This window comes from Pseudochaenichthys georgianus, chromosome 6, assembly GCF_902827115.2.
Source record: "Pseudochaenichthys georgianus chromosome 6, fPseGeo1.2, whole genome shotgun sequence".
Classification (NCBI taxonomy): domain Eukaryota; kingdom Metazoa; phylum Chordata; class Actinopteri; order Perciformes; family Channichthyidae; genus Pseudochaenichthys; species Pseudochaenichthys georgianus.
In genome coordinates this window covers 16,567,893-16,592,538 of record NC_047508.1, presented here as the reverse complement: position 1 = coordinate 16,592,538, position 24,646 = coordinate 16,567,893, and the positions used below count along the sequence as shown (strand labels likewise).

General features: G+C 40.6%; 1 protein-coding gene across 2 annotated transcripts in view; it reads left to right on the top strand.

Annotated features, from left to right (window-relative positions):
- The window catches only part of LOC117447645 (protein arginine N-methyltransferase 8-B), a 30,039-nt gene extending 5,411 nt beyond the window's left edge, over positions 1–24,628 (top strand). For both annotated transcript variants that reach the window (XM_034084428.2, XM_034084427.2), the window contains exons 3-10: positions 4,912–5,067; positions 9,492–9,555; positions 12,140–12,282; positions 13,253–13,340; positions 14,541–14,656; positions 19,317–19,467; positions 22,585–22,706; positions 23,581–24,628. In XM_034084428.2, the coding sequence (XP_033940319.1) occupies positions 4,912–5,067; positions 9,492–9,555; positions 12,140–12,282; positions 13,253–13,340; positions 14,541–14,656; positions 19,317–19,467; positions 22,585–22,706; positions 23,581–23,664 (924 nt within the window). In that variant the 3' untranslated portion in view covers positions 23,665–24,628. The remainder of the gene's footprint in view (positions 1–4,911; positions 5,068–9,491; positions 9,556–12,139; positions 12,283–13,252; positions 13,341–14,540; positions 14,657–19,316; positions 19,468–22,584; positions 22,707–23,580) is intronic.
- Positions 24,629–24,646: the final 18 nt, after the last annotated feature.

The window sequence follows — 24,646 nt, the reverse complement described above, 5'->3', positions numbered from 1 at the left end:
AGTAAAATATATAATCTACAATAAAATCTCGTTTAAAATTGTTTTACGATGTCTAAAGTTACTGATAAGTTTCCTGCCTGGCCCAGCCATGGATGTATAATAAGAACTGGATACAGCGTGGGAGGCGGGGCCTCATTCATTCCTATGAGAGTTGCTCATTAGCGCATGATGATAAAATGGCCCAACTTTTGAGAGAGCGAAACGTCACAGATTACCCGGCATGCCTGAGAAGTACCCGTATCTCCGCTCATAGCGCATGCGCAACTTTAACCAAAATGCTCGTTCACATCAAGCACGTCAATTTGCGTACACGTAACAGCACCGCACGTTCATGACAGCATGGTAATGATTTGTTATTATGATGGTTTGATATTAACGAGGCGGCAGTTAGCAGCTAGCGGCTAGCTAGTAATTATGCTAATGTACACATCAATCGTTATGTACTTATATTACGCTGTAACAGGATCTAGTGATATCCAAGCAACAGAGCTTCATTTAGCATGAAAGAATGATTGCACTGTATATAAATATATATATATATATATATATAATATATATACTTATAATAATAAGTAATATTAACTTTATTTAATACAACATTTACGGTACAAGATGTAATCATACAGCCCATGTAGTATGATAATGAATTACAGCAAATATTGTAGTGCACATATATCCATTATTACAGCTCCGTGGGGTGGCAGTAAGACGATATGGGTCTGTTCTTATTGTGCATACACGGGTAAAGATAAACGCAACTATATGTTACTTACGTAACCCCAGTCCTCAGAGTAACATGAAGTGAGATGTCTCACTATGGGATGCCCCTCATCGCGGAGCAAACAGAAGCATCAGTCTCATTACGCCAATCCTGATTGGCTGGTGATCTTGACGTCAGCGTCAGGGAATTCACCCCCTATAAGTAGCTTGCGCCACGACGCATGCGTCATTCAAAATAAGCACCTCTTCTCGCTTCACCATAGCAAGGAGGGCCGTCTGGTGAGACATCTCACTTCATGTTACTCTGAGAACTGGGATTACGTAAGTAACCTATAGTTCTCATTCATAACACTCCGTTCGATGTCTCACTATGGGAAATTGTAGCTCCCGTATTGCCAGACGAGCTTATCTCGAAAATCACCAAACCAACCAGAACTTTAACAGGTAGAGCTCTGACTCAACCAGGTGCCCAGCACTGCTTGAGTCAAAACTGGGAGTAGAACGTCCAGACTGTTAAGAGGCGGACAAAAGTGAGCGGCGAGGACTAGCTTGCCGCTTGGCGTTAGTATTACCGTCTTCCTGCAAAGCAGAAGGAGTAGCCGGCGAGCGCCCGTCGACTGAAATGGGTATTTGGGTTCAGTCTGTGGACTGTTAAGCTTGTCCGGCTACTGTAGAGATGTGCTCTGAAGCGAGAAGAGGTGTTTGAATGACGCATGCGTCGTGGCGCAAGCTACTTATAGGGGGTGAATTCCCTGACGCTGACGTCAAGATCACCAGCCAATCAGGATTGGCGTAATGAGATTGATGCTTCTGTTTGCTCCGCGATGAGGCGCATCCCATAGTGAGACATCGAACGGAGTGTTATGAATGAGAACTCACATTGGTTTCTCATACAGCATCTCTGTAAACTACGTGTATTCACTGAATTTCACTCTCTGCCTTTAACGGCTCGTTGTAGCTCCAATAGCTCCAGCCCCCACCCTCCCTGTTTGGTGGGGACACGTAACATGAACGTGCCGGGCGGTGCGGTCCCGTGGGTTAGATGCGCGTTCATAATGCAGAGGGAAATAACTCTCAGAATAACGTTATTAGCACATTATTACAACTTGAGGAACGAATGTTTTTAATAAGGGCTATACAAGTGTTCATACTGGGTAGTTTATTTAGTTTAAAAAAAATTATCCAACGATTTACAGACCACTCTTTCCCCATGTAAGTCAATGGGAAAAAGTGTTTCCGGGCCTGGCAACCAAACGGAAGTGTAGTACCGCCGTTTGGCCAGCACGAATATTTTCATCTGAATCCGGCGCACTTCCTGGGGGCTTGGCCGCAGCGTGTATCATTACCCTCTCTCGTCCGGGCGGTAGAAAGGAGCCCTCAGCCAGAGCAGCAGCAGCCAACAAGCTGACTGTTGCTATCTGTAAACTATGCCGCCGAAACATAATTTCAGCCAATCAGCGTCGTCAGATCTGATGCTGAAATGGCGCCCTGTCAGCGCCCTGGCCTTGTGTGTCTGTGAGTTGTTTAGACTCGTATCCAAGGTGACGCTACAGTAGTTGTCGAGGATGGCTGCGTCTGCAGGAGTCTCCGGTGCTAGTGGATCGCCGGAGCTGTAGATTAACATTTACATCCTTATTGTAGTTGTAAGGGCAATGCCTGTAGCACCATGGAGCATATGTGTGGGCTGGGCCTGTGTTTTACAGGAAAAGAGTGAACAGAGGGTCGAGTTGTCGATTCTTGTTCAGTTGGCGCTACCATGGTTCAGTTGGCGCTACCATGGAAACCAAACAATGGTGTAGCTGTATTAAAGTCAGAGTGGAAACTTTCGTGAGTAAATCTGATTTGGGAGAGGGCAATGAAATTGGGAGTCTCCCGCCAAAATCGGGAGGGTTGGCAAGCATGACACACACACACACACACACACACACACACACACACACACACACACACACACACACACACACACACACACACACACACACACACACACACACACACACACACACACACACACACACACACACACACACACACACACACACACACACACACACACACACACACACACACACAATGTTATTTAGTCTCCTGATTTTAAATGGGAATTAAATCATTTGAGTGTTCCCAAAGCACCAGTGTTCTGCAGTTTGTGTGGGCCTACTGTACTGTTGCACAGTTTTGGAAGATTCATAGCTAACCACACTGAAGAATCTTCAGTGAAGATTATGGATTATCTCATATTTTTAAGCCTCAATTTAATTCTAACATCACCAGAAGTGATAATTGAAGGGGTCATTTCTCAAAAATGTCTTCCGGGGGAGAATCCCCCCGGACCGCCCTAGTATGGTTTGGTCCCTATTTCCATAGCCCCACCAAAAATATTTTCCACCAGCCGCCACTGACGTAAATCTTTGGGTTTCCACAATAGAAATCGATAAAAAGAAAAAGAAAGACTACTTAAGGTGGGGTATGTAAATTTCAGAAACCGGCTCGAGATACAGTTTTTGTTATATTCCATGGAATGCTCTTAACATCCCGATAGCAATGAATATCTTAAGTGCTTTGACAAAAAATCCATAACAAAATGTCATCTGTAGAAGCCGTAATACTGTAAAAAGTACAACCAATCCGTTTAGCCGACCCGGCTAAACGGATTGGATGGCCTACCTGCCTGTCAGCCTTCCATCGGGGCACAAACTTATCTCGTGCCCTCATTGGTTCGTGTGTGTTGGAGGAGGGGCTCTATAAGGAAGTGGCAGATTTTCTCCGGTTGTGTATTTTCAAATTCTAGCGATCTCGAGCCGGTTTCTCAAACTTACCTACCCCACCTTTAAGACTACTAAAGATAGTTTGTACTGGACCCTATGGAATATGCATTTTTATTCATCAGATTATAGTTATACCGACAGCTCCACATATACGTACAACGGCAAACTTAGGGAATAGTCTTTCATTCTCACAGTGACGTAATATTATTATCTTAATTCTGTCATATTGCAAATTGTTCAACTTGCAGAAGACATTGTTTTTATAGTAAATGTCAAATGTAATTCAGAGAACACAGTGAAGTAATTGCTCCATTATTTTAAACCTGAGTGTAAACATATTGAAGTTCGAAGATGCATTGGATACAAATAGAACCAAGAAATATCCCTGCAAGATCTATTTAAATGGTTATGTTTGCTTTTTCCCTTCTCTAATTTGTGGCTAAGATAATATCATTTTACCTCAGACTTCTTATTTGATGTGTTGTGTTTTTTCTATTCACCTATTAGACAGCTGCCTTTGCCTTTAGATCTCAGTAATGAATAACATGTCAAACATTAGGAATTGAGCCTAAATTGCAAATGAATCTCGTAATTTGTGATGTCATTTTCACTAAAAAGAGCTCTAGTGTACATTATTAATTCGGTTTGAAAATAGAACAAAATGAGGCAAAAAGCTCAAATCTGCACAGCAACTTTAAAGGCCAGACTAAAGCATTGATCTAACTCCAGGGTAGATGACAACAACTAGATCATGCAGATCCTCATGGCTACGCAGGAACCATGAATCGGTCTTTGATTCCTGCTGACGTTGGTCTCTGTGTTTTTATTTTTCTTCACTCCTTTTTCTCTTTTAGACCTAATTATTTCAGACTCCTCTATTGTTAGTTGGAAATGCACCATAATGATGATCTTGTGTGACACTTTTTGTGAACTCCCAGCCTCCTCATGCTCTAGACTACACAAACAACCTATAATAGCTTAAATCTTGTCGTAGACAGTTAGAACCACGGGTGGGATTATGGTCAACCAACGCTATCAAAGGACACAAGATATAATATAATAACATAGACGTTCCTATATGACCTGTGAGATTAATCTTTTATATTTCTGGGTAGAAGGTCAGGGGTCATTTTATTTTGTCGTTTCCTCACACTCACGCATGCATGCATTCAGACAAAGAATGAATGCTCATGGGGTTTCTTGGAAAACCAACCCTGGATTTGAATATAGAACCATAGGGCTGAGAAAATATATAGAGTTTGATTATGTGTGTTATTTTCCACCGCTCCTCTGCAGATATCCCGGCAAATCCAGCCCCCTGTTGTCCAGCCAATGTTGTTAATTCACAAAACAAATTGTCCCTCTCCTCAGGGGTTAGCTGTGTCCACATCTTCCTGAAATGATTTCTCGTATGCTAAACCAGGAGATGCTGAAGGACGAAGTGAGGACGCTCACCTACAGGAACGCCATGTACCACAACAAGCACGCCTTCAAGGACAAAATCGTTCTGGATGTTGGAAGCGGGACTGGGATCCTGTCCATGTTCGCGGCCAAAGCAGGGGCAAAGCACGTGTATGGGGTAAGACGTGTTTCCTTTCAGCAGAGAGTTATCATGCTGGGCCTGACAAGCTGCTCACACTGTGTGCACGTACTGTATGACAGGCTCTCAGCACATACATGTAACCGCATTTTCGTCAGGCTCCCTTTTATCTTCGTGAGAGATTTCGTGTGACAGGCAGATGATAAAACTGTGTGGTCTCTCCGGCAGGCTGACAGGATGAGCTTTAGCGTTTTAAGAGCTCTTTCTGTTTATCGATTAATGGAGCAGAATGAATTGCTAGTCAGGGCATGTCTGAGGATACATGCTGGATACCCTCCACCGGTTTGGGATAACAATATAGAACTTCATTTCTTTCTTCAGTACAACACTGTATTTGCTCTCAGGGGAGGAATGGTTTACTTGGAAATGCCAAGAGATATCATGTGTTATGTGTGCCTTGGCCTCGCATCCCACATTTGGATTCCTTGCTTATTTGGCTGTTTTGTTCAGTTTTTCAGTGGTTTTCAACCTTGGGGAGAAATGTGGAATAGTTTATTTCCCCTTCTTAATTCACTGTAGAGGTGAGTCCAATGTGTGTAAGAGAGATATTAGAGACTATTTTGATAATAGGTTTCACTTGGCCAACGGTTATCTCCTCAACTGTAGTTGACAACTACAGATTTCTGTTATTAATCATACCAAATTATTCTCAGATGTAGGTCCCTGGAGCAAAATCTTTTCAAATGGGGGTCTGTGACCTAATGTGTATCAAATTAAGCCTGTCTTTGTAGTTAAACCTGAAATACCACTTCAGTTTGTGCTTAATCTCACATTTGCGATGCTTCTTTCCATCTGGAAAGGATATTTCTACATAAATGGGGCTAAGATATCTGGGATTTATTTGACCTTCGGCTTAGATGCTCTTAGTTTGAGGTCTGCACCGATGACCGATACCTTTATCAGACCTAAAGCTTATAAAGCTCCATGTGAAAGATGGGCTTGTGAGGTGGAAGTACTGGGCTATGGGCCAATAATAACATCACTCTGCCATATGGGCCTTGTTACAATAAAAATGAAAAGTGATAACCTCTCTGGCTCCATATACTGTAAGACATAAAAAACTCTTTCATGCTGAGGACCATATGTATCAGAGCCATATAGTCATAATACACTGGTTCCACATTCATTCAAATGTATTGTAATACACATCAAATAAACAGCCGTTATTTGTTAATTTATTTTTACTTGAATTTGTATCTCCCGACAACATTTTTGAAAATACAAAAAGATGGTTCTCTCTGGCTCCATCTGTATTTCTATTTAATTCCGATGAAATGTAGGTCTTCCGGCGTTTTTTTAAGATCAACAACCATTTCCAGCCTAAAAAAAGATTATTGATTTTGAAGCAAGCCTAAAGGGCTTTGAATAGATGAAGAAGTGTGAAACATTTTCCCCTACTTTTATGTTTACTAACAGCAATTCATTACAATCCTTGGTTAGCAATACTTTCGTAGTATTTTAAAACTTTTAAAAAACAGCGGTAACATTGACTAGTTGTCAACTAATTTCTGACTTAATGTGACTCACAACTCAGACACGGGCATGACACCTGAGCAGAATAAGAAACTTGTACCTGTTGTGTCTTCAAACAGAAGGACTAGCAGAAGTCCACCGTGACGAGCTGAGTGACATTGACTCTTCATGACACTGGTTTGAGGTGCAAGAGGACTTGCTTGAGTGTGTGTTGAATCTAAATGCGACCTGGAGGCTGCCACTGGAGCGTGATGGACAGAGGGCTAATGGCTGTCTGTTCTCGCAGAGTTCACTGAGAGAGAGGAGGAATCATGGCCAATTAGAGGGCTGACGCTTGTACGTCTGCGGGGCCCAGGCTTACATAAACCTAGTGCAACATTAGGCATGGTTGACACAGCCTGGTGTTAATGGGCAGGAGACAGACAGAAGGCTTTGTGCGCCCCAAGCAGCCTCCTGTCCGCTGCTCCACTAACAGGCAGCAGAGAATAGGGCTTCTCCAGGGAGGCAGTGCTAATGTCAAGTCCCTGCACCCTGTATGCACGCTCAGCAGGGAAGCTGGCGACCTCAGCTAGGATGCAGATGCCAGAATATCATGTCAGTGTGTATGGCAAACATGCATATGGAACTGTCATTATTGGGATATTCTTTGATATTACACTACATTTAGCTGACACTTTTATTCAAAGCAGCTTATATTTAATGCAAAAAACCAAGAAGATACAAATTCAAGAAACAGCCAGAAACTGAGACATATTAGCCAGACAAGCAGAGATGTATGCGTATCAAACAGATTGGTGAAAAGACAGCATATAGAATCAGTTGTGTACAATATGAATGACTGTGGTAGTAGAAGCCATGAGGCCAAATTACAGAGTGGAGTGAATTGGTTTAGAGAGAAAAGAGGAGGATACCCAGGACGGACCCCTGTGGAACCCCAGTGATGAGTTGACAAGGGTTTGACACAGACTTTAAAGATTATAGAGCCCGGTTTCATATATACAAAATTATTAACTTTTTTTATATAGTACACTTGTTATTCACTAAAATAATTGATAAAAATATGTATTTTCAAACAAATGTTAGGTTAAGTGAATCAAGTATGTTTTGTTTCATTTTAATAGTTAATAGTGTACTTTAGTGATGATAATATCGAAAAGGGTAATTTTTGGGAAAGGCTAATCCTGACATCCTTAATGTTCAGCCTAGTACCCCCTTGACCAAAAAGTACCATGAGAGTCCGAGGCAACAACTGAGTGCTTCCATTATTTAACGTTTCTCCACAAGTGTCCCATCGGTCTTTGCCTTTTTTGGTTTATCAATCCACAGCACCTAGAGTTCATTCAAGAGTCCGCTGTTTGATTACCACCAGATGGATCTCTGGCAGCATGAATAAGTCGGCACACCTCTGACAAACCGAGTCCCAGGGCAGGTAGAACAGAGTATACACTGAGGGGAAAATCAATACTCTCAGACTCCCTGATGCTGTAAGAGGTCCGTATTGACAAATGCATCCTCCTGAATTATGCTCTCATTTAGTTTTGGAGCTGCCTGCTAGAAGTGTCCCCGAGTTTATTCTGATGAATGAGGGAGCTTTATTGTGTTATAACTATGTTACTGTTGGCGCCCCAATAAATCAGCCATCAGTCCTGCAGAGGTGGGCAGAATAGGAAGATATATGTCAAGCTTAGGACTTGCTAAAAGGAGGAAAGAAAAGTAAAAAGATGGGAGCCTGTCTGTAGGAAAATGGGAAAGGGAACTGGGTATTTTAATCAATGGGTGTAAGAAAAAAATAGTATGGTGAAGATAATTTGAAATAATTTGAAATGAAAATTCATCTAGAATGGCTGGTTGCTGTAATGCGGTGACTAATCTTCCCTTTAATTACTTGTACTAAGATTCTTTGGCAGTGTTTCAGGGCCTGGCACAGAGGCTGGTCACCCTGTAAACGCTTCATATTTTATCTTTCAATATTTTCGTCATATCCTTCACACGCAAACTAAGTCAAAAGGCCACCTTAGGCAGTCCTGGCTAACGATTAGGTGGAATAGAGAGTGACACACATAGCGTGGGCAAAAATGAGAACTTGTGTGGGCTTGGCTCATCTCTAAGACTCTGACAAGGCTACTTACCTGGAGGTTGTGAAAATAAATAACAGGATAAAAAAATAAAATAAGTATACCTGCCACACACACATACACACACACACACACACACACACACACACACACACACACACACACACACACACACACACACACACACACACACACCACACACACACACACACACACACACACACACACCACACACACACACACACGCACGCACACACACACACACACACACACACAACTGTACCCCTCACGTTTTGTTCACTCGGATAATCTCCACATGTCTACCCTACTTTTCTAATTTTCTAATCATAGATCTATCGATTCGATTTATGATTCGAAAATTATAAAAGTAGGATAGATTTTCAAATCATAAATCTATCAATTAGATTTATGATTCCAAAATTATAAAAGTAGGGTAGACATGTGGAGATTATCCGACGTGATCCGTCTAAATGTGTGTCAACCACAGACCTTATTTCCAGGTATTTTCCAGAATCCTATGGAGAAATTGCATAGCTTTTTTGTCGAGGGAACCGGAAGAAGCTTACTTCCGGGTTTTAGGATACGTCACTGTGGCACTCTATATACACAAATTAGGTTCAGTAGGTATCTTTTCCTCCTGCACCCCCCTTCAAATTAAGTTTATATATGGACAATTTATGCTGATAGAGCTTTTATCCAAGGTCAACATCCGTACAGCGGTAACATTTAAAGGGCATGTTATTGCAAGTGATGCCAGTCCATTAAAGATATTCTTCCTAAAGCAGTCCTCCATACATGGTCATTTAATTAGTTCATTTTCTTTTTCCCTGCCAGATTGAATGTTCCAGCATATCAGAGTACTCAGAGAGGATCATCAAGTCCAACCACCTCGACAGCGGTAAGATCTGCAGCTATTCACCCTCTCTATGATCTAATTAGACTGCACTTTGCATGCAGTGAAGGGAGCAACAAGCTAGCTTTCAGTCGTGAAATACATAGTGAATGAGGAAGAAGAAGAAGAAGAAAAAGTAGAAGTAGAAGAAGTGTTGGGTATCCTAAAGATCAAGATTTTGAAGGATAGTGTCTCTGATCCTGTGTTGATTATTCCATACTGCATTGGACCATCTCACCTGTATTCATTTGCACATTGAAACTTCAAAGCATATCTTTAAATCATAACACCACACTTCTGACTGTGTATCTACCAAATGATAGCTCCATAAACCACTCTGTCAGCCAAAGTCTATGAACCTATGAATATCAAGTATGCACTAGTAATTGGAAGGGGATTTAATACTATGTAGCAATCACTAGTTGAAGTATAAGGGTTAGCTTGTCATTCTGACAGACACTTTGTATCAGTGGCGAGCCGTGACTTTTATACCTAGGCCCTCTGACCCCCCCCCTCGAAAGAAAATAAGAGATATTACGTCATAGCGTATACTTCAGCGGCATATCAAAACAGTGGTCCGGGGTGCAAAACGCATCAATGACAGCGACCCTCTACCACACAGAACAACACCATTTATATAAACACCTATCATGACAGGGCACCCACAGCCAAGTGACAATTACTAATGAATTAAGTTGGCACAGCGGCCCGCATTGAAAATTACTTAGGCCTACCTTTGATGATCAATCACTTAAACACAAAGTCCATCCTCCTGTCCTTTTGGATGAAGCACTTGCGGGTCATTCAGCTGATCCTTTGCCACTCCAGTTTATCATTGTAACTCAATCTTGAAAATGACTCGGTTAATAATTTCGCAACGATGTCATCACTATCACTGAAGTGAGCCATCATGAACGGACTTATGCTAATCATAAATCTGTCCATCATAAATCTATCGAATAGATTTATGATTAGAAAATAATAAAAGTAGGGTAGACATGTGGAGATTATCCGGCTGAACAAAACGTGCATTTATCTAACAGGTTCGTTTTCCACAGACCTTATTTCGAGCTATTTTCCAAAATCCTATGGAGAAATCCCGTTGCTTTCTGTCGAGGGAATCCGAGAGAAGCTTACTTCCGGGTTTTAGGACGCGTCACTGCACCACTTGCATAGACCTCACAGCGGGCGGAACTTGTCATAAAGTCCGCGAAAATAAAGCCCGCCCATTTAGAGGGAAGATATGATTGGTCAATTGTACTGTCATTTGATATTACGCTCTCATTAAGTTACTATAGCTGGCCCTCTGTGAATGTCGAGAGGGACCAAGCTCTCCCGTCTTCACAGTAACTCGCAGAGACAGCATTTAACCCTTCACATTCCAACAGAAACTGAACAGGCAGATTCGAAGGATTTATTTCTTTGGAAATATTATTTTAAATACAATTAAATCAAGTTATTTTGGTAAAACTAATGAAAAATGTAACAACAAAAAGTTTTTTTTTTTTAATGTTTTCAAATATTATTTTTTAGAATATCTTAGGCCCTCACAGAGGGCCTAGAGGGCCCTGACGGCTCGCCACTGCTTTGTATCACCGGATAAACTTGTCAATTACTTATTTTCAAGGCTGAACAAACACACTGTTGTGTCTCGTCAAATGTGTTAGTTATGTTCATGTATTATGTCTGTCATTTCCTGTTTTATTTTGTACTTACCTCTTTCATTTCAGGCCCTGTTTCTTCCTCCCCTTGTGTGTTTTTCCCGCCATCATCAGTGGCCGTTTCTCAATGTCGAGTAAAGCTGCTGCAGAGCCACTATTTCAAGTATACTACGTCATCGAGTGGCGCCGAATGCTGGGCATTTAAACAGTCCTTCGGCGCCACTCGATGACGTAGTATACTTGAAATAGTGGCTCTGCAGCAGCTTTACTCGACATTGAGAAACGGCCAGTGTCTGCCCCGCCCCTGATTGTTTCCACCTGTTCCCACTCACCTCATGTTTAAATAGTCCTGTCTTCTGCTGTCCTGTGTCAGTTTGTCTTGTTTGTTTCTCCGAATGGTCGTGCCAAGCCTCCTCAACTCCGAAAGGATTGCTTTCTCGCATGTCAGGTTATGTTATTTTGTTGATTTATGTAGACTTAAGTTTTTTCTTAAGTTCTCCTTTTGTTATGATTAGTTTTTTCCTCCTTGTGAGTGCTTTTTGTTTATTCCAGCTCCTACTCTGTTAAGATGGATTACCTGATCATTGGAATTAATAAATACAGTTGATTACATTCACGACTTTGTCTCTGGGTCGTGCATTTGGGTTCATCAGTTTGTGTCAAGGTCCTGACACAAAGCTGATCTCAGGAAGAGAGATCCCACCTCCATATACGTAAAGCCCAATGGGGTGATTTCCATAAAGAACACTATGGCTGCCATGAAAGCACATAGTGTACGAACTGATGTTTCTTACTTTGAGACTTAAATCTGCTTTCTATGTGTCCTGTGAACCTATTTATACTCTTTCAGGCATTACCATAACTTCATTCAATTTTTTATTTTGTACGCCAAAATAAGAGCATTCAAAACAATGTGTTTTGTGTTGCAGTGATCACCATCTTCAAAGGCAAGGTGGAGGAGGTGGAGCTTCCCGTTGAGAAAGTTGACATCATAATATCTGAGTGGATGGGCTACAGCCTCTTCTATGAGTCCATGCTCAACACCGTCATATTTGCCAGGGACAAGTGGCTGGTAGGATGGGTGGAGTGTGCGTGAGTGTGTGAATAGATATTTAAGTTTATCCTTAAAATAAAATATAAGGAAAAAGGGGATTTTTTTTTGGTATGATTGAGATTCCATTCCATTTATCTGGAAACCCCTTAACACAATCTTAATATAAGAAGTATTATAATTGACTATGATAAAACAGCTCGAATAAAATATAAGTTATATATATACATTATTAATCATTAAGAACCATTTATAAACCAGTGCTAACATAGTGTGTTACAACAACACAGGTGCACTATTTGCCAAGATGACTAAGCCTTATATTGGCTACTTAGCGAGAATCAACTGAGTGAGCAACAGATACCAAGGATGCTGGCTGATGAAGAAGACAAAGTAAGCTAAGTAGCCAATATAAGGCTTAGCAGTACAGATACATGTGGGCTCACTATTTGGCAAGCAACCGGTCACAGTTGCCCTGTTTATCTCATGTCTTATAAAAGCTTATTAACGATTTATAAAGTGTTCCCAACCTAATTAATACATTAATTACAAACTATTCGTAAACCCTTTATAAGGGTAGTCTTATTGTAAAGTGGTACCGATCTTTTTGTATCTTTCTTTTCGGATTTTCATCAAACCTTGTAGAAGGGTGTAGCATGGGCCAATGAAAACCCATTACATTTTGGAGGGGATCCGAATAACAGGGCGGATACCAGCATTACCTTTTACTTGAGGAAACGACCTTGGCGGAGGTCTGCGCCCTTTCAAGTTCCCTTCTGTATGATCTTGTTATTGGAAAACAATTGTTAAAGTTTTATAATTGTCCATCACGAACAGCTCTGCTGTGCCAGTCTGCGCACAGTGAATAACACCTCAATAATTTAAAGTTGTACTTGGCTGAGGAATACAATATCACCGATGTTGTAATAGCCCTTTTATAATCTGTTCTGGACTAATTGCGAGTTATTTCCTTGTCTCGTTTGTCAAACAGAAACCCGATGGATTAATGTTTCCTGACCGTGCCTCTCTGTACGTGGTGGCCATAGAGGACAGGCAGTACAAAGATTTCAAAATACATTGTAAGTTCATTATGTACAATATGTGGGGCTGATAATGTGTGTTATTTGAAGCAGTACTGTGGAATGACACATGCATCTACTATACTTCATATACAGTACTCTGCATACATCGTTGGCGGCTGTAACCAGGATTATTTCTCTACATTGTAAGTGAACCATGGTTGTAGAACACACCTCTGCATTGTACTCACACAAGGGTAGGCATGATAATACAAACCCTTTCTATCTCTGCAAATGATTTTAAACTTTACCTCAGGCATAACACGAGCATTGGTAATTGACATTATAAGTCAACAAGCCTCTCCATCTCTATATCATCCTACTCTAAAGCTGCCAGGAGGACCGTGGGCAATGTTCTGCTGCGTAGAGTCAGTGTTAAGCCAGTGCACAACCTAGCTGACAACAGGCATGCAAATAGAACAATAGCCAATAGGCCTCCTACTCACCCTCCCCCGTACATCTGGGAAATTATACAACCACAGTGCACCATGGGTAATATATATCAAGTTGGCTCACTGCATTGCAAAGATTTCCAATGATGTCTGGATACCATTATTCTCAGGCTGCGACAAGTTTTGAGCACATATTGACATCAAACTTCTTTCTCTACGGGGCAATGTGACTTTTAGAAGTGCCTTCTGAAGCTCTGCAGTATTCTAAGAGCATCCTGTGGTCATTAGTGCGACTCACTGCCTTAGTTAAGTGGGCAGCAAGAACATTACATTACCTCAGGGCTTTGTGACCTGTTCATTATCAACAGGCTCTAGTAGTTCTCTCCTTTTAGGTCAAGATAAAGATGTTTGCTCACACTCTATTTTAAGGAGCTTAATGAATAATGTATGAGATGATTTAGTCAAAGCTGCGAGGATATTCAAGGAAAGAGTGGAGTCTGCGTTCAAGGCTGAAAGGCTCATGTTAAACAAATTATCCCCAAACACAATGTGACTTTCATATGTGGAAATGGTTCCACACTGACTGGAGGCTTGACTCTGGGGTTGCATCAGAGGACTCTGGTAGTAAGCCCCCCACTAGTATTGCTTTACAGCTGCAGCCCAACAGTTTGAAATCCTGTGACTTTTACCCTCTAGAATATTGAATGAAATATATCAAAACTTAAAAGGAAACTGTGTCTTATGTTTGGGATTTACAAAGATGAGTTGAACAAATGATGGAAAAGTAACCCGATGCTGTATTTACCAGGGTGGGAGAACGTGTATGGCTTCGACATGACGTGTATCCGCAATGTAGCCATGAGGGAGCCACTGGTAGACGTAGTGAACCAAAAACAGGTGGTGACCAACGCCTGCCTCGTCAAGGTCAGTAAAATGTTGACAATATTTTGGCTGAAAGCAGTTGATTCATTTAACACAAAGCCTCACTACCTGTAAATGTCAGCTAGACTCAACGCAGTGCAGCAGATATTTTACATTAGTGTAGCCAGTATTCTTTCTCTGGGGATGGCAGTGTCAAGACTGACATATCTCAACAGCCTTTGGATGGATTGGCATGTCATTTGGTACAGATGTCCGACTCCATAATGCCCAGAGGATAAATCCTAATGACTTAAAGAGCCTGTGACAGCATCCCAACAACTGTTGTGCAATGAAATATTGGGCTACTAGTAATCTCGAACCGTCAGCTTAAAAAAGAAGGTGCGATACCGTTCCGATAAATATCAATAATTTCGAACATCGCGGGGAAATTCCTTCGACTCATTTTGAAGTTTTGGGGGAAGCCGGAAGTGACGTCAATGCGGGAACGCTTCGAGAGCCAAACACGGACAAAGTGTGTTGTCATGCGTATAAATGGTGAATTACTGAGTTTAGGCACGTTAATAACGTTTTAATGAAGTTGACTACAGTATATTCATATTTGTCAGTGCTTTCATGTCAATTCGGCGACATAAACATAAATGATCGTGGTGACGATGATGATTAAATTAGGATTAAAAATCGGTAGTGAGAGCTGCTGAATTTCCTCCCGTCGGATGTGATATAAAAACAAATCGATTATTTTTGTTTTTGTAAACTCAAGTGGATGAAACTACATTCATTAGTGCTTTCATGTCAATTCGGCGAACATATGATACATTAAATGATCGTGAAGATGATGATTAAAAATCGTTTGTTTGTGCCGGTCTGCATTTACTGATGAGAAAACAAACCGATGCTTTTTGTAGTTGTAGTACACCAACATGGATTAAACGTGTGGTTTTTTTACCACAATATTGATAAAATGCACGGATTATTATTATTATTATTATTCCCACTCTGATCGGGACACTAGGTCCACCGTTTCTCCGCAGCGAGGCTCCCCCCGTTGACAGTTTACGTGGGCTGGGCTGGGTGCAGTGGCGGACTGGCCATCGGGACGAATCCCGATGGGCCGGTACCGAAGTGGGTCGGTCGGATAAGTCACTAGCACATCCCCCACTCCCCCCGTTGACAATTTACTAGCGGTACCGAAGTGGGCCGGTCGAGAGTCCCGGGATGATTTTTAGTCCCAGTCCACCACTGGCTACATGACCGTATGATCGCCTATATTGACGCACCTCATTCCTAAACTTCTAACAGATTCAACATAAACCGATCCTTCAGCCTCATATGAGCTCTCAGACACGTTCAAACTTAAACTGTCATCGCTGTCTGAGCTTGCTGCTGTGTGCACTATTGTGCGTTTGCATGCAGATGCTGGGATCCGGAACGGTGCAGCTGGAGCTCTTGGCCCGCAATTACGTCACACATAATTTGGCGGGATTTGAAGAATTCCCGAGAAGATCCAGAATATGGTAAACATTGAAGGGCAGATTAAGGGTTATCAAAGTACAAATATCCCAAATCAGTTCAGTAACGGTTTCAAGGGGACAATATTTACTAAAATTGATGGGTTTGGATGATGGGGGAAACTCGTGTCACAGGCTCTTTAAGTGATCCTCTTACTTTTCCTCTAGCTCCAGCAGCATTTGTGGTTTTCAGTGAAATCACAATGTTTAAGCCTCAGCTTTACTGTGTGTTCAATCAATAAAAGGGAACATGCTAAAACTGTTATCTAGCTAACGATTACACTTGATTAATATTATAATATTAGCATTGTCATTGTGTGCATGTTAGCATGCTCAATTTAGCATTCAGCTTAAAGCCCAACTCTGCCCAAGTACTGCTTAAGGTCAATCGGTGATATTCAGATTTCCATTTTTCCTGAGGACTTTAGAGCGATATTTAGGATTTGTCTTTAGCTGGGGTTCTTTGAGGGACTTATTCATATTTATTGTATTATCTACAATAGATTGTTCTCAGCATGCCACCAGTTAAGAGAAGCAGACAGGAGTCACACAAAATATCAATGCAATACACTGTTGGGGACAGGCCAACATAAGAAAAACATCTTTACAAAATTTGATTAAAAATAACTAAGGCTTTTATTTAGGTTATTTAGGCTTATATATAGACTTTGTTTTGAGTTTTTTCTCTACATATACATTACTGATTATAGGTATTCATGGTACAACAAACTGTTTACTAATGCTGGTTCAGTGTGCCAGAACTAAATGAGCATCCCATATAGTATGTAATAAGGAGTGATAGATAATTTAAATGAAAAGTAAAATGGCTTTTTAATAAAGTAAACTAGATTGCAGAAATGAAGGAGTATTACAGTGGTTCATATAGAAAAAACAATAACTACAAACTATTGATTGATGGGTGAACATAACATTCTGTTGCTGGTATGAGTATGAACTTGGTGTGCTGCTGTGGACCTGTCTGTGCCTCTCACTGTGGCAATTAAACTGATCAGGCTGCTGCCATGCATGCCAATTGCAGCCTGTCTAGTCTTCCTGATTGTGCTCCATGTCATAGTGACCGTGTTATCTTTGGCATTGATTGGAAATCTCTGCCCTGTCTCGCCTCCGTCCTGGTGAAAATTGCTGTGGGATCATACCTCCAGTGTTGCTTTCTCGATGTTGCTGATTGTGAAGCACATCGTTTTTATTTATCTTGATTGCATACAAACTTTAATTGAAATGCAATAAGATATAACATACAACCAGCAAAGAGATCAATGATGAGAGTTTAATAAACATCTCTATGAAGCTGATGGGAAGGTCTTTGGACCATGTGGTCCAATATACTAATTATTATATAGGCCTACTAATAAAGGACTGGCTTATCTAAAGCTATTGAGTAGCACTTGAAATGTTTTGGCTCTATGAAACCTGATGTACTTCTTCTGTTTTCTTCTAGTTTGTATCTTCTTGGTCGAATGGATAAAAGCTTTGGATAAAAGCGTCAGCTAAATGAAATGTAATGTAGAAAAAAGAAGCCTCACAATATTGATGCCCCGCTGACAAGCTTTATTGTCTTTAAATGGATTACTGACCGGCCTCATTAAAGTTGAATAGCTGAGGAGAAGTACACATAGGACCTAATGTTATTAAAGTGCTGCTTGAACCTTTGGTAGCAATACTCTGCAAGGATCATAACCGAGTATAATCCTGCAGAAAACAATCAATTAACATTTACAACCTGCATGATAGGGCTCTTAAACCTTTTATTTTGCCTTCAGAGTAATTGCATGGGTGCAGACATTGCAGAGCCTTATATTGTATTGTAGTCTTAAACTTTGAAATGTGACTTTGAGAAGTTTATACTGCATGACCAGAGTTAATGTCTTGTAATGTGTTTATTGGAGTGATTATTTCCTGAAGATGGCAGGGGGGGATTAGACATTAATATTTCATTGTTTTTATTGCCAGCAAACATAAGGCTCATTCCTCCACAACTAATGTGACATCTGGTGCTTAAGCAAGCAAGCTAGCAGTGAATATCTAATATTGGTGAGGGTACATGAAATACGATTATCACACCTGCCTACGTGTTTATCCTGCAGGGTGCTCTGTTTTTTCAGGGGAGCTGCTTTCTCCTCTGTTATTCAGTGATAAAGATGATAGCTGGCGCAGTGCTGTTCACTCGACAGTAAACCACGATCTGGAACAACATGTTCTTCTCTGAACAAGGTCTAGTGGGACAACGGGTTATCAGATACCCCGTTAAACTTACTGGAATCTGGGGACATATATAGATTTGGGGTTGCCCATGCACGAATAACACCTGGAGCCTCACCATAGAGCTCCCAGATGACCTCAGTCCCCGGATCCCTGTCCTACATGCACCGACACAAGGGTTACATAACCCTGCTGATATTTACCAGGCACAGTACCACTGGTGTCTAATGGCCGCCGTATATCATTCTGCTAGTAAAAGCTGTTCTTTCTTTATGCGTGGTGTTATTTTTTTTATCTTTAATGTAATGCATGACAACATTACATACAAATCCAGTACAAATTCTGGATTTGTTTCTTTAGCATTTTTAGATGATGTCATATTGTAAGTCTGTGGTTTGAGCAACATGGTTGAGGTTAGAACTGTACACCATGAAGAGAACATATAAATAGTTTGGAATCTTCGGAAACATGCTTAGGGCTGTTGCTCTTTTAACAAGAGTTGAATGAGAAGTGTTGAGTGTATGTAATTCACTTTGGGTAAAACATCTGGTAATTAATAATGTCAGTCCCAAGTTAACAATAACAATACCACTCCAAGTCCCTATAAAAAAGCTAACAGCAGCTGGTTTTGCTAAAATTAGTTGGCTACAAGCTAGCTTGGCTCATTGACTTTCCGGCATACCAAAAGCTCACTAATTCAATTGTTATATGTTTCTCTAAACCACAAAATATTGTTCAACACTTTATGTGTGTGTGTTTTTAAGCCAGTTAGCTGTTTCTGCATGTTGATTCTTTGTGTTGAGCTAAGCAGACGCTAGTTGTAGCATTACATATAACAGGCAGGAATTAGAGTGGTATCTTCTTAACTACCTTTCGGCTAGAAAGCAAATATACATACTTACCAAAAGGTCAACATATTCCTTTGCTGATGTGCTCCAGTTATCTGAGAAGGGTCCTCCTCTTTACTCCCATAGGAGGTGGACATCTACACAGTGAAGACTGAGGACCTGTCATTCACCTCAGCGTTCTGCCTACAGATCCAAAGGAACGACTACATCCATGCACTGGTCACCTACTTCCACATCGAGTTCACCAAGTGCCATAAGAAGACTGGTTTCTCCACCGGTAAGATGCCTTACATGTTGTCTCATTTGTGATACAGCAATCTATGTATATGTTTCAATGTACAGGAAGTATTAGAGCTACAGTATTATATGATCATAATCAGGTCGTTTATCATGGTAATGATAAACAAAACATTTCCTTTTTGAATGCCTGCCTTTCACAGCGATAAAACAGCATCACCCTGGCTCCAGGTTTAGTATTTCCCTTTACGCTACTGACAGCAAACAGAGTGGATACTTTACTGAAGAGCTGCTTTTGGTTTCTCATTAATATATGTTCTTCCCTTGATGGCTTCATTGAGCCCTGTAGTGTAGAGATGAAATGTGCAATGCAAAAGAAGACGGCCCTTCTGATTCACAGCAAGGAAACAAGGGAAAGGTTATGGCCTGTTCTTAAAATCAACAGCAACAAATAGATCTCCCCATGGAAGCACGGATCTCTGAACAAGTGAACATAAAAGGGCTCAATAGAATAGTTTATTGTAATGTGCTAATACGTTTTAGATCTGTTATCCTCAGACAGAGCCAGGTTAGTTGTTCCCCGTCCTTTTAAGTCTTTATGCTAAGCTATGTTAAATGTCATCAATATTCTATAGTATGCAGCAAATAAGTGTTTCTGACTACCACATTAGAAACAAGAAATTAAAGTTAAATATCCACACACTTTGATATTATCACACCAATACAAGAATCTCTGCCCCGATGTCCAAAGTTTTAACTAGTCTGTAGTGCCGCAGTTGAGTGATTGACATAGAGTATTAATAACTTAATAGCTTAGTAACCTGTTCCATGTGGTTGCTAAGATGTTGGAAAGTGCCTCAAACGACCACACTGAATGAAAATGTGTAGGCAAAAAACGCAAAGGAAACTGTTTCATGTGAGAAGATGCTGGGAAGATTTAACTTTAAAACAATATGGTTAAAGAACAAAAGGAAAACTTTGAGCAAATCATTTCCAAAGTCTCTATTGCCATGTAGGCTACTAACGACTACCACATTATTGTAATCAAATGCCAAACTGCCCTTTTTATATCAATGTCTGATTGGTTCCCTCCCTGTCTTTCATTTTTTATTATTTTGGTGTTATTTTATAGTTTATACTTTATAGTTATATAACTTGTATTGTTTTCTTGCTCGGGCATTAGTTTAGTGAATTGTTGGCTATGGTTTATGTTAGCAAGCACTTCCTACACTACTGTAAGAGAGGGAAACTTAGAGAAGAAGGGAGGATATTCCGGGGCTTGTTTTATACCATCTGGAAACGTATTTCACATCATTAGGCAGATAGAAAACATCCACAAGAAAAGATTTTATGTGAAACGCAATGCTCCCTGGAACCTGAAATCAAGGCCATCAGCTGGACAGCTTCACAAGGCTCTTGCTTTATTAATGTAGCTGAAGTCAAACGGGAGTTTCTAATGCAGTCTTTGTTGGGACCAAGACATCTATCCCAATAGTAAATGTCACTGTCCCTTTACATTAGAACAACATACATCAGGCTGATTGATATGAGCCAAACCATGCTGGATTAAAGTGAGCACGGGATGTTGTGTCAGAATCTGTGTGGGACTGACCTCTAGTGGTAGCCCTAAATATCGCACATTAAAATGATGAATGTATCACTGTTGTAAGAACAAGCTTTCTCTGCCCACCCACTTCCCCTAAATGTATTCACGGACAGTTTTCTGTTGTGCAAGTTTTCCTATTTCCAAAAAATTCTCATTTACCAAAATGTAAGGATACAGATCTAAACTTTAACGCAGACACAAACAGACTCTCAGCCAAAGGAGGAAAAGGCAAGTAGGGGTCAAAGATTGCAATTCATGCTGTCGGTTGAAGAAATGCCATCTCATACTGAATTAGCATAAGAAACGCATCTAGCTTGTCAGTGTCATATTTTTAACTCTGCCCAACAAATGTAAGAGATGAGTCTGTGCTGCAGCCACGCTGATTGGCAAGTCCTTTTATGTATGGTATCACAAAGAGCTCGTGCTTAAAAGCAAAGCTGCCAAGCTGGAAGGAATTCGATTTAAGAGCTACTAACCTTGTGAGTCTCAGCAAAGCGATCCGCCACAGCACTGGGTGATGCTCGCACTTATCTTAGGGCTGGGGTGTCAGATTTGACCTGGTTGTGTGTCTGTGCACACACACACAAACTCATCGACACAGAGGAGTGCACATAAGGGGGCACAATATAAAGAGCAATGAAATAAGATCGTGTCGTGAAACAGTGAAGAGGTCAAGAATACAGTCATGCATTTCCTGCCTTGTCCTTCAGCGCTGTCATCTTGAATTGAAGTTGAGCTTCCTGCTCTTTCTGCAACATCGCTTCACTTCTAAAAAGACACAGACTAGGTGCCATGCTTCTGCTCTTATTCTGCACAGTTGGTTTGTTCTCATCCTGACATTCTCGTCAGGTAGAGAAGAGACTGCATTTCTGTGTAGAGAAATAGTGCATTGTTTGCAAAGGGAAGACATATTTAGACATTCAGTTTGTGTACTGCCGAAACATCTTTGGCACATCTTTCTTATCAGGAATCTTTTTTAAACGATTCAATTGTTGCTGAAGGATTTGTTAATGGGTCATAAATAACAAACTCATGCTTTACACTGATAACTGTTATAAGGGCAATATTTAGGTTGACAGATTCTTGAAAAAGAAAGGAGATTCTGACAATCTAACAGAACCAAGAGAGGGCAGACCAGCGTCAAGTGAAAGATCATTTGAATGTCCATCCTTCGGATTCAAAATGTAATAGGTTTCTCCTTAGCCCATGTAAACCTTTCCACAAGATTTCATGAAGCCAGTATTTTTTTACCGCAATCATGCGATCAATCAAACAAACATCCGAAAACAGAGCCTGCTTGTCTGAACACTCAGGAATTGTATTTTATTATGAATATAAATAACTTTTTGCTTCTAAATGTTGATAAATTGTTAGTCATTACGATCTGGTCCAGATTCTTTGTAGTCCTTACCACAAAAGTTGTCTAACATTCTTTGTGGAAGGAACACCAGTCAAAGGGTTTCTTTTTAAGACCTGGCAACAAGCCAACATTTCCTATTGATGGCCTATCCGTGATCTGAGTCTGTGTTTCTGTTTGTGTGCGTGTTTCAGCACCAGATGCTCAATACACACACTGGAAGCAAACAGTGTTTTACCTGGAGGACTATTTGACGGTGCGGAGAGGAGAGGAGATTGTCGGCAGTATTGAAATGAAGCCCAATGAGAAAAACAATGTAAGTCTTTTACAGCCTGATGTTCTGGATTTTGAATTATGGCCTTTGGAGTAAAGGTAATAAGTCTTTATCCTTTTTTATACCTTTTCTGAAGTCATAAACACAGGAACGTCAAGTCAGGAAACCACATTATTTGTATATCTTATACATCCTTTAGTAAGAATTGACAGATTGTTTGCTCCTCAGTGTTGGATAGCGGTCAGGAAGGCAGCAGCACTGCAGAGACTTCCAGACAAACAACAACAGATTCTATTGTTGACCTTTTCCGTGTCCTCTCCGCCCCCTTTAGTATGAAGCTGGCTTCCTCCTGTTGTCTCAAAGAAACAGGCTGTGCTTACTTAACACCGTGTTCTGCTGTCAAGACAAAATGGAAAAAATGCTACGTGTTTGCTTAATCATTACTTCCCCTTTCAAAAGCCCTGGGGGCCGAGGGGCAAACATTGTAGTCATAAACACTCTGATCTAAATGTTTCTCTCCTGTGTTAAAGACTTTGGACAATGGAAATAAAGGTTTTGTCAATAATGCTAACAACAGACTTTAAGTAATCACTATTTTTCACTTTAAAAAAAAAAAAAAAAAGTTGTTTTTATTTTTTATGTGAAAATTCATAAATAGTTTGCAATTACTATGATACTTAAATAATCTATGTTTTCTTCCAGCTCTATTACTCCATGCCCCTCTTGTGGCGGATTTGAGTTGTACAACAACAAACATTTTAAAACATGATCCTAAAAAAACATATATAAAGATCATAAACACAATAAGACTTAGAAAATAATTCACCTTACTCTTTCTTTCTCACTTGCCTTTCAGGGCTTCCGTACCCCTCTCTTTGATAACCATGCTTCTTTTCTCTCCTCTCTTAACCTGCAGCGCGACTTGGACTTTACCTTTGAGCTGGATTTCAAAGGGCAGCTGTGTGAAGCGGAAATATCCCACGACTACAAGATGCGATAAAATGGACTGGGGAACAGTGGCGCCCCACTGAGTACAACCCCTGAGCACCAGAGGGAGACAGAGGCACTCCCATGACCACAGACAGGCCCATTGGGTGAAGTGAGAGCAGCAGAGAATCAGAAATAAAGACCAGGCCAAAGACCACGCAGAGGTGGCCCCAATGACGATTGGCCATTGTCACTCAGTCACTAGAGTGACAATAGTTATATCGTACTAGAGTCTAGTGTGCCATGAAGGTAGGAAGTTAGTCATGCTGACTGTTAAACACACCTGAATGTAACACAACACAAAGAGGTCAGGAATAACTCCTAGTCTGAATGTTATTGATTATTGATGTGCGTATATGTGAGATGGAGTGATGTAATTGTGTGTTTTGCTCAGTATTTATTTTATTTTCACAACAATCTGGACCTTATGGAGGGATAGTGTTAAAGTTACAGTAGAACTCATGTATTCAACTGCAGTATTGTCCACATTCTGGTATAGATGTAAGGGTTTATTCTCATGTTTTATTATGTAATGTAGGGAATGATTGTTAGGCACATTTACAGTCATCTTTCGACGGCTGAAATCAAACTGTAACGTTTAATAAATGGAGGAAATATTTATAAAGCATGCATCGAATACTAGTTACAGAGAATAAAGTAATTAACTGAGTGCTGCTTCTTCATAGCAGAGACTTTCTTTAATCCTGCATATCCTACCGGGTGCTGGCAGCTACAAATAAGCTATGTTTTGAGTCAATAATGCTAACAACGGACTATAAGTAATCATGTTGGTTTAGAATGAGCCCTGTTCTTGAGAAGCACCTCTGAAATGTGTTTTCAAAGTCTGCTGCTCAAATTACACCGGAAATACGTTTTCAATATAGTTTACAAGTCATACAAATGCTAATAAATTGGCATGCTAATTCCACTAAATATATTGTTTTTCATATTGTCATGACAACTTGAATAAACAGCAATGTCCAAACTCATGCACT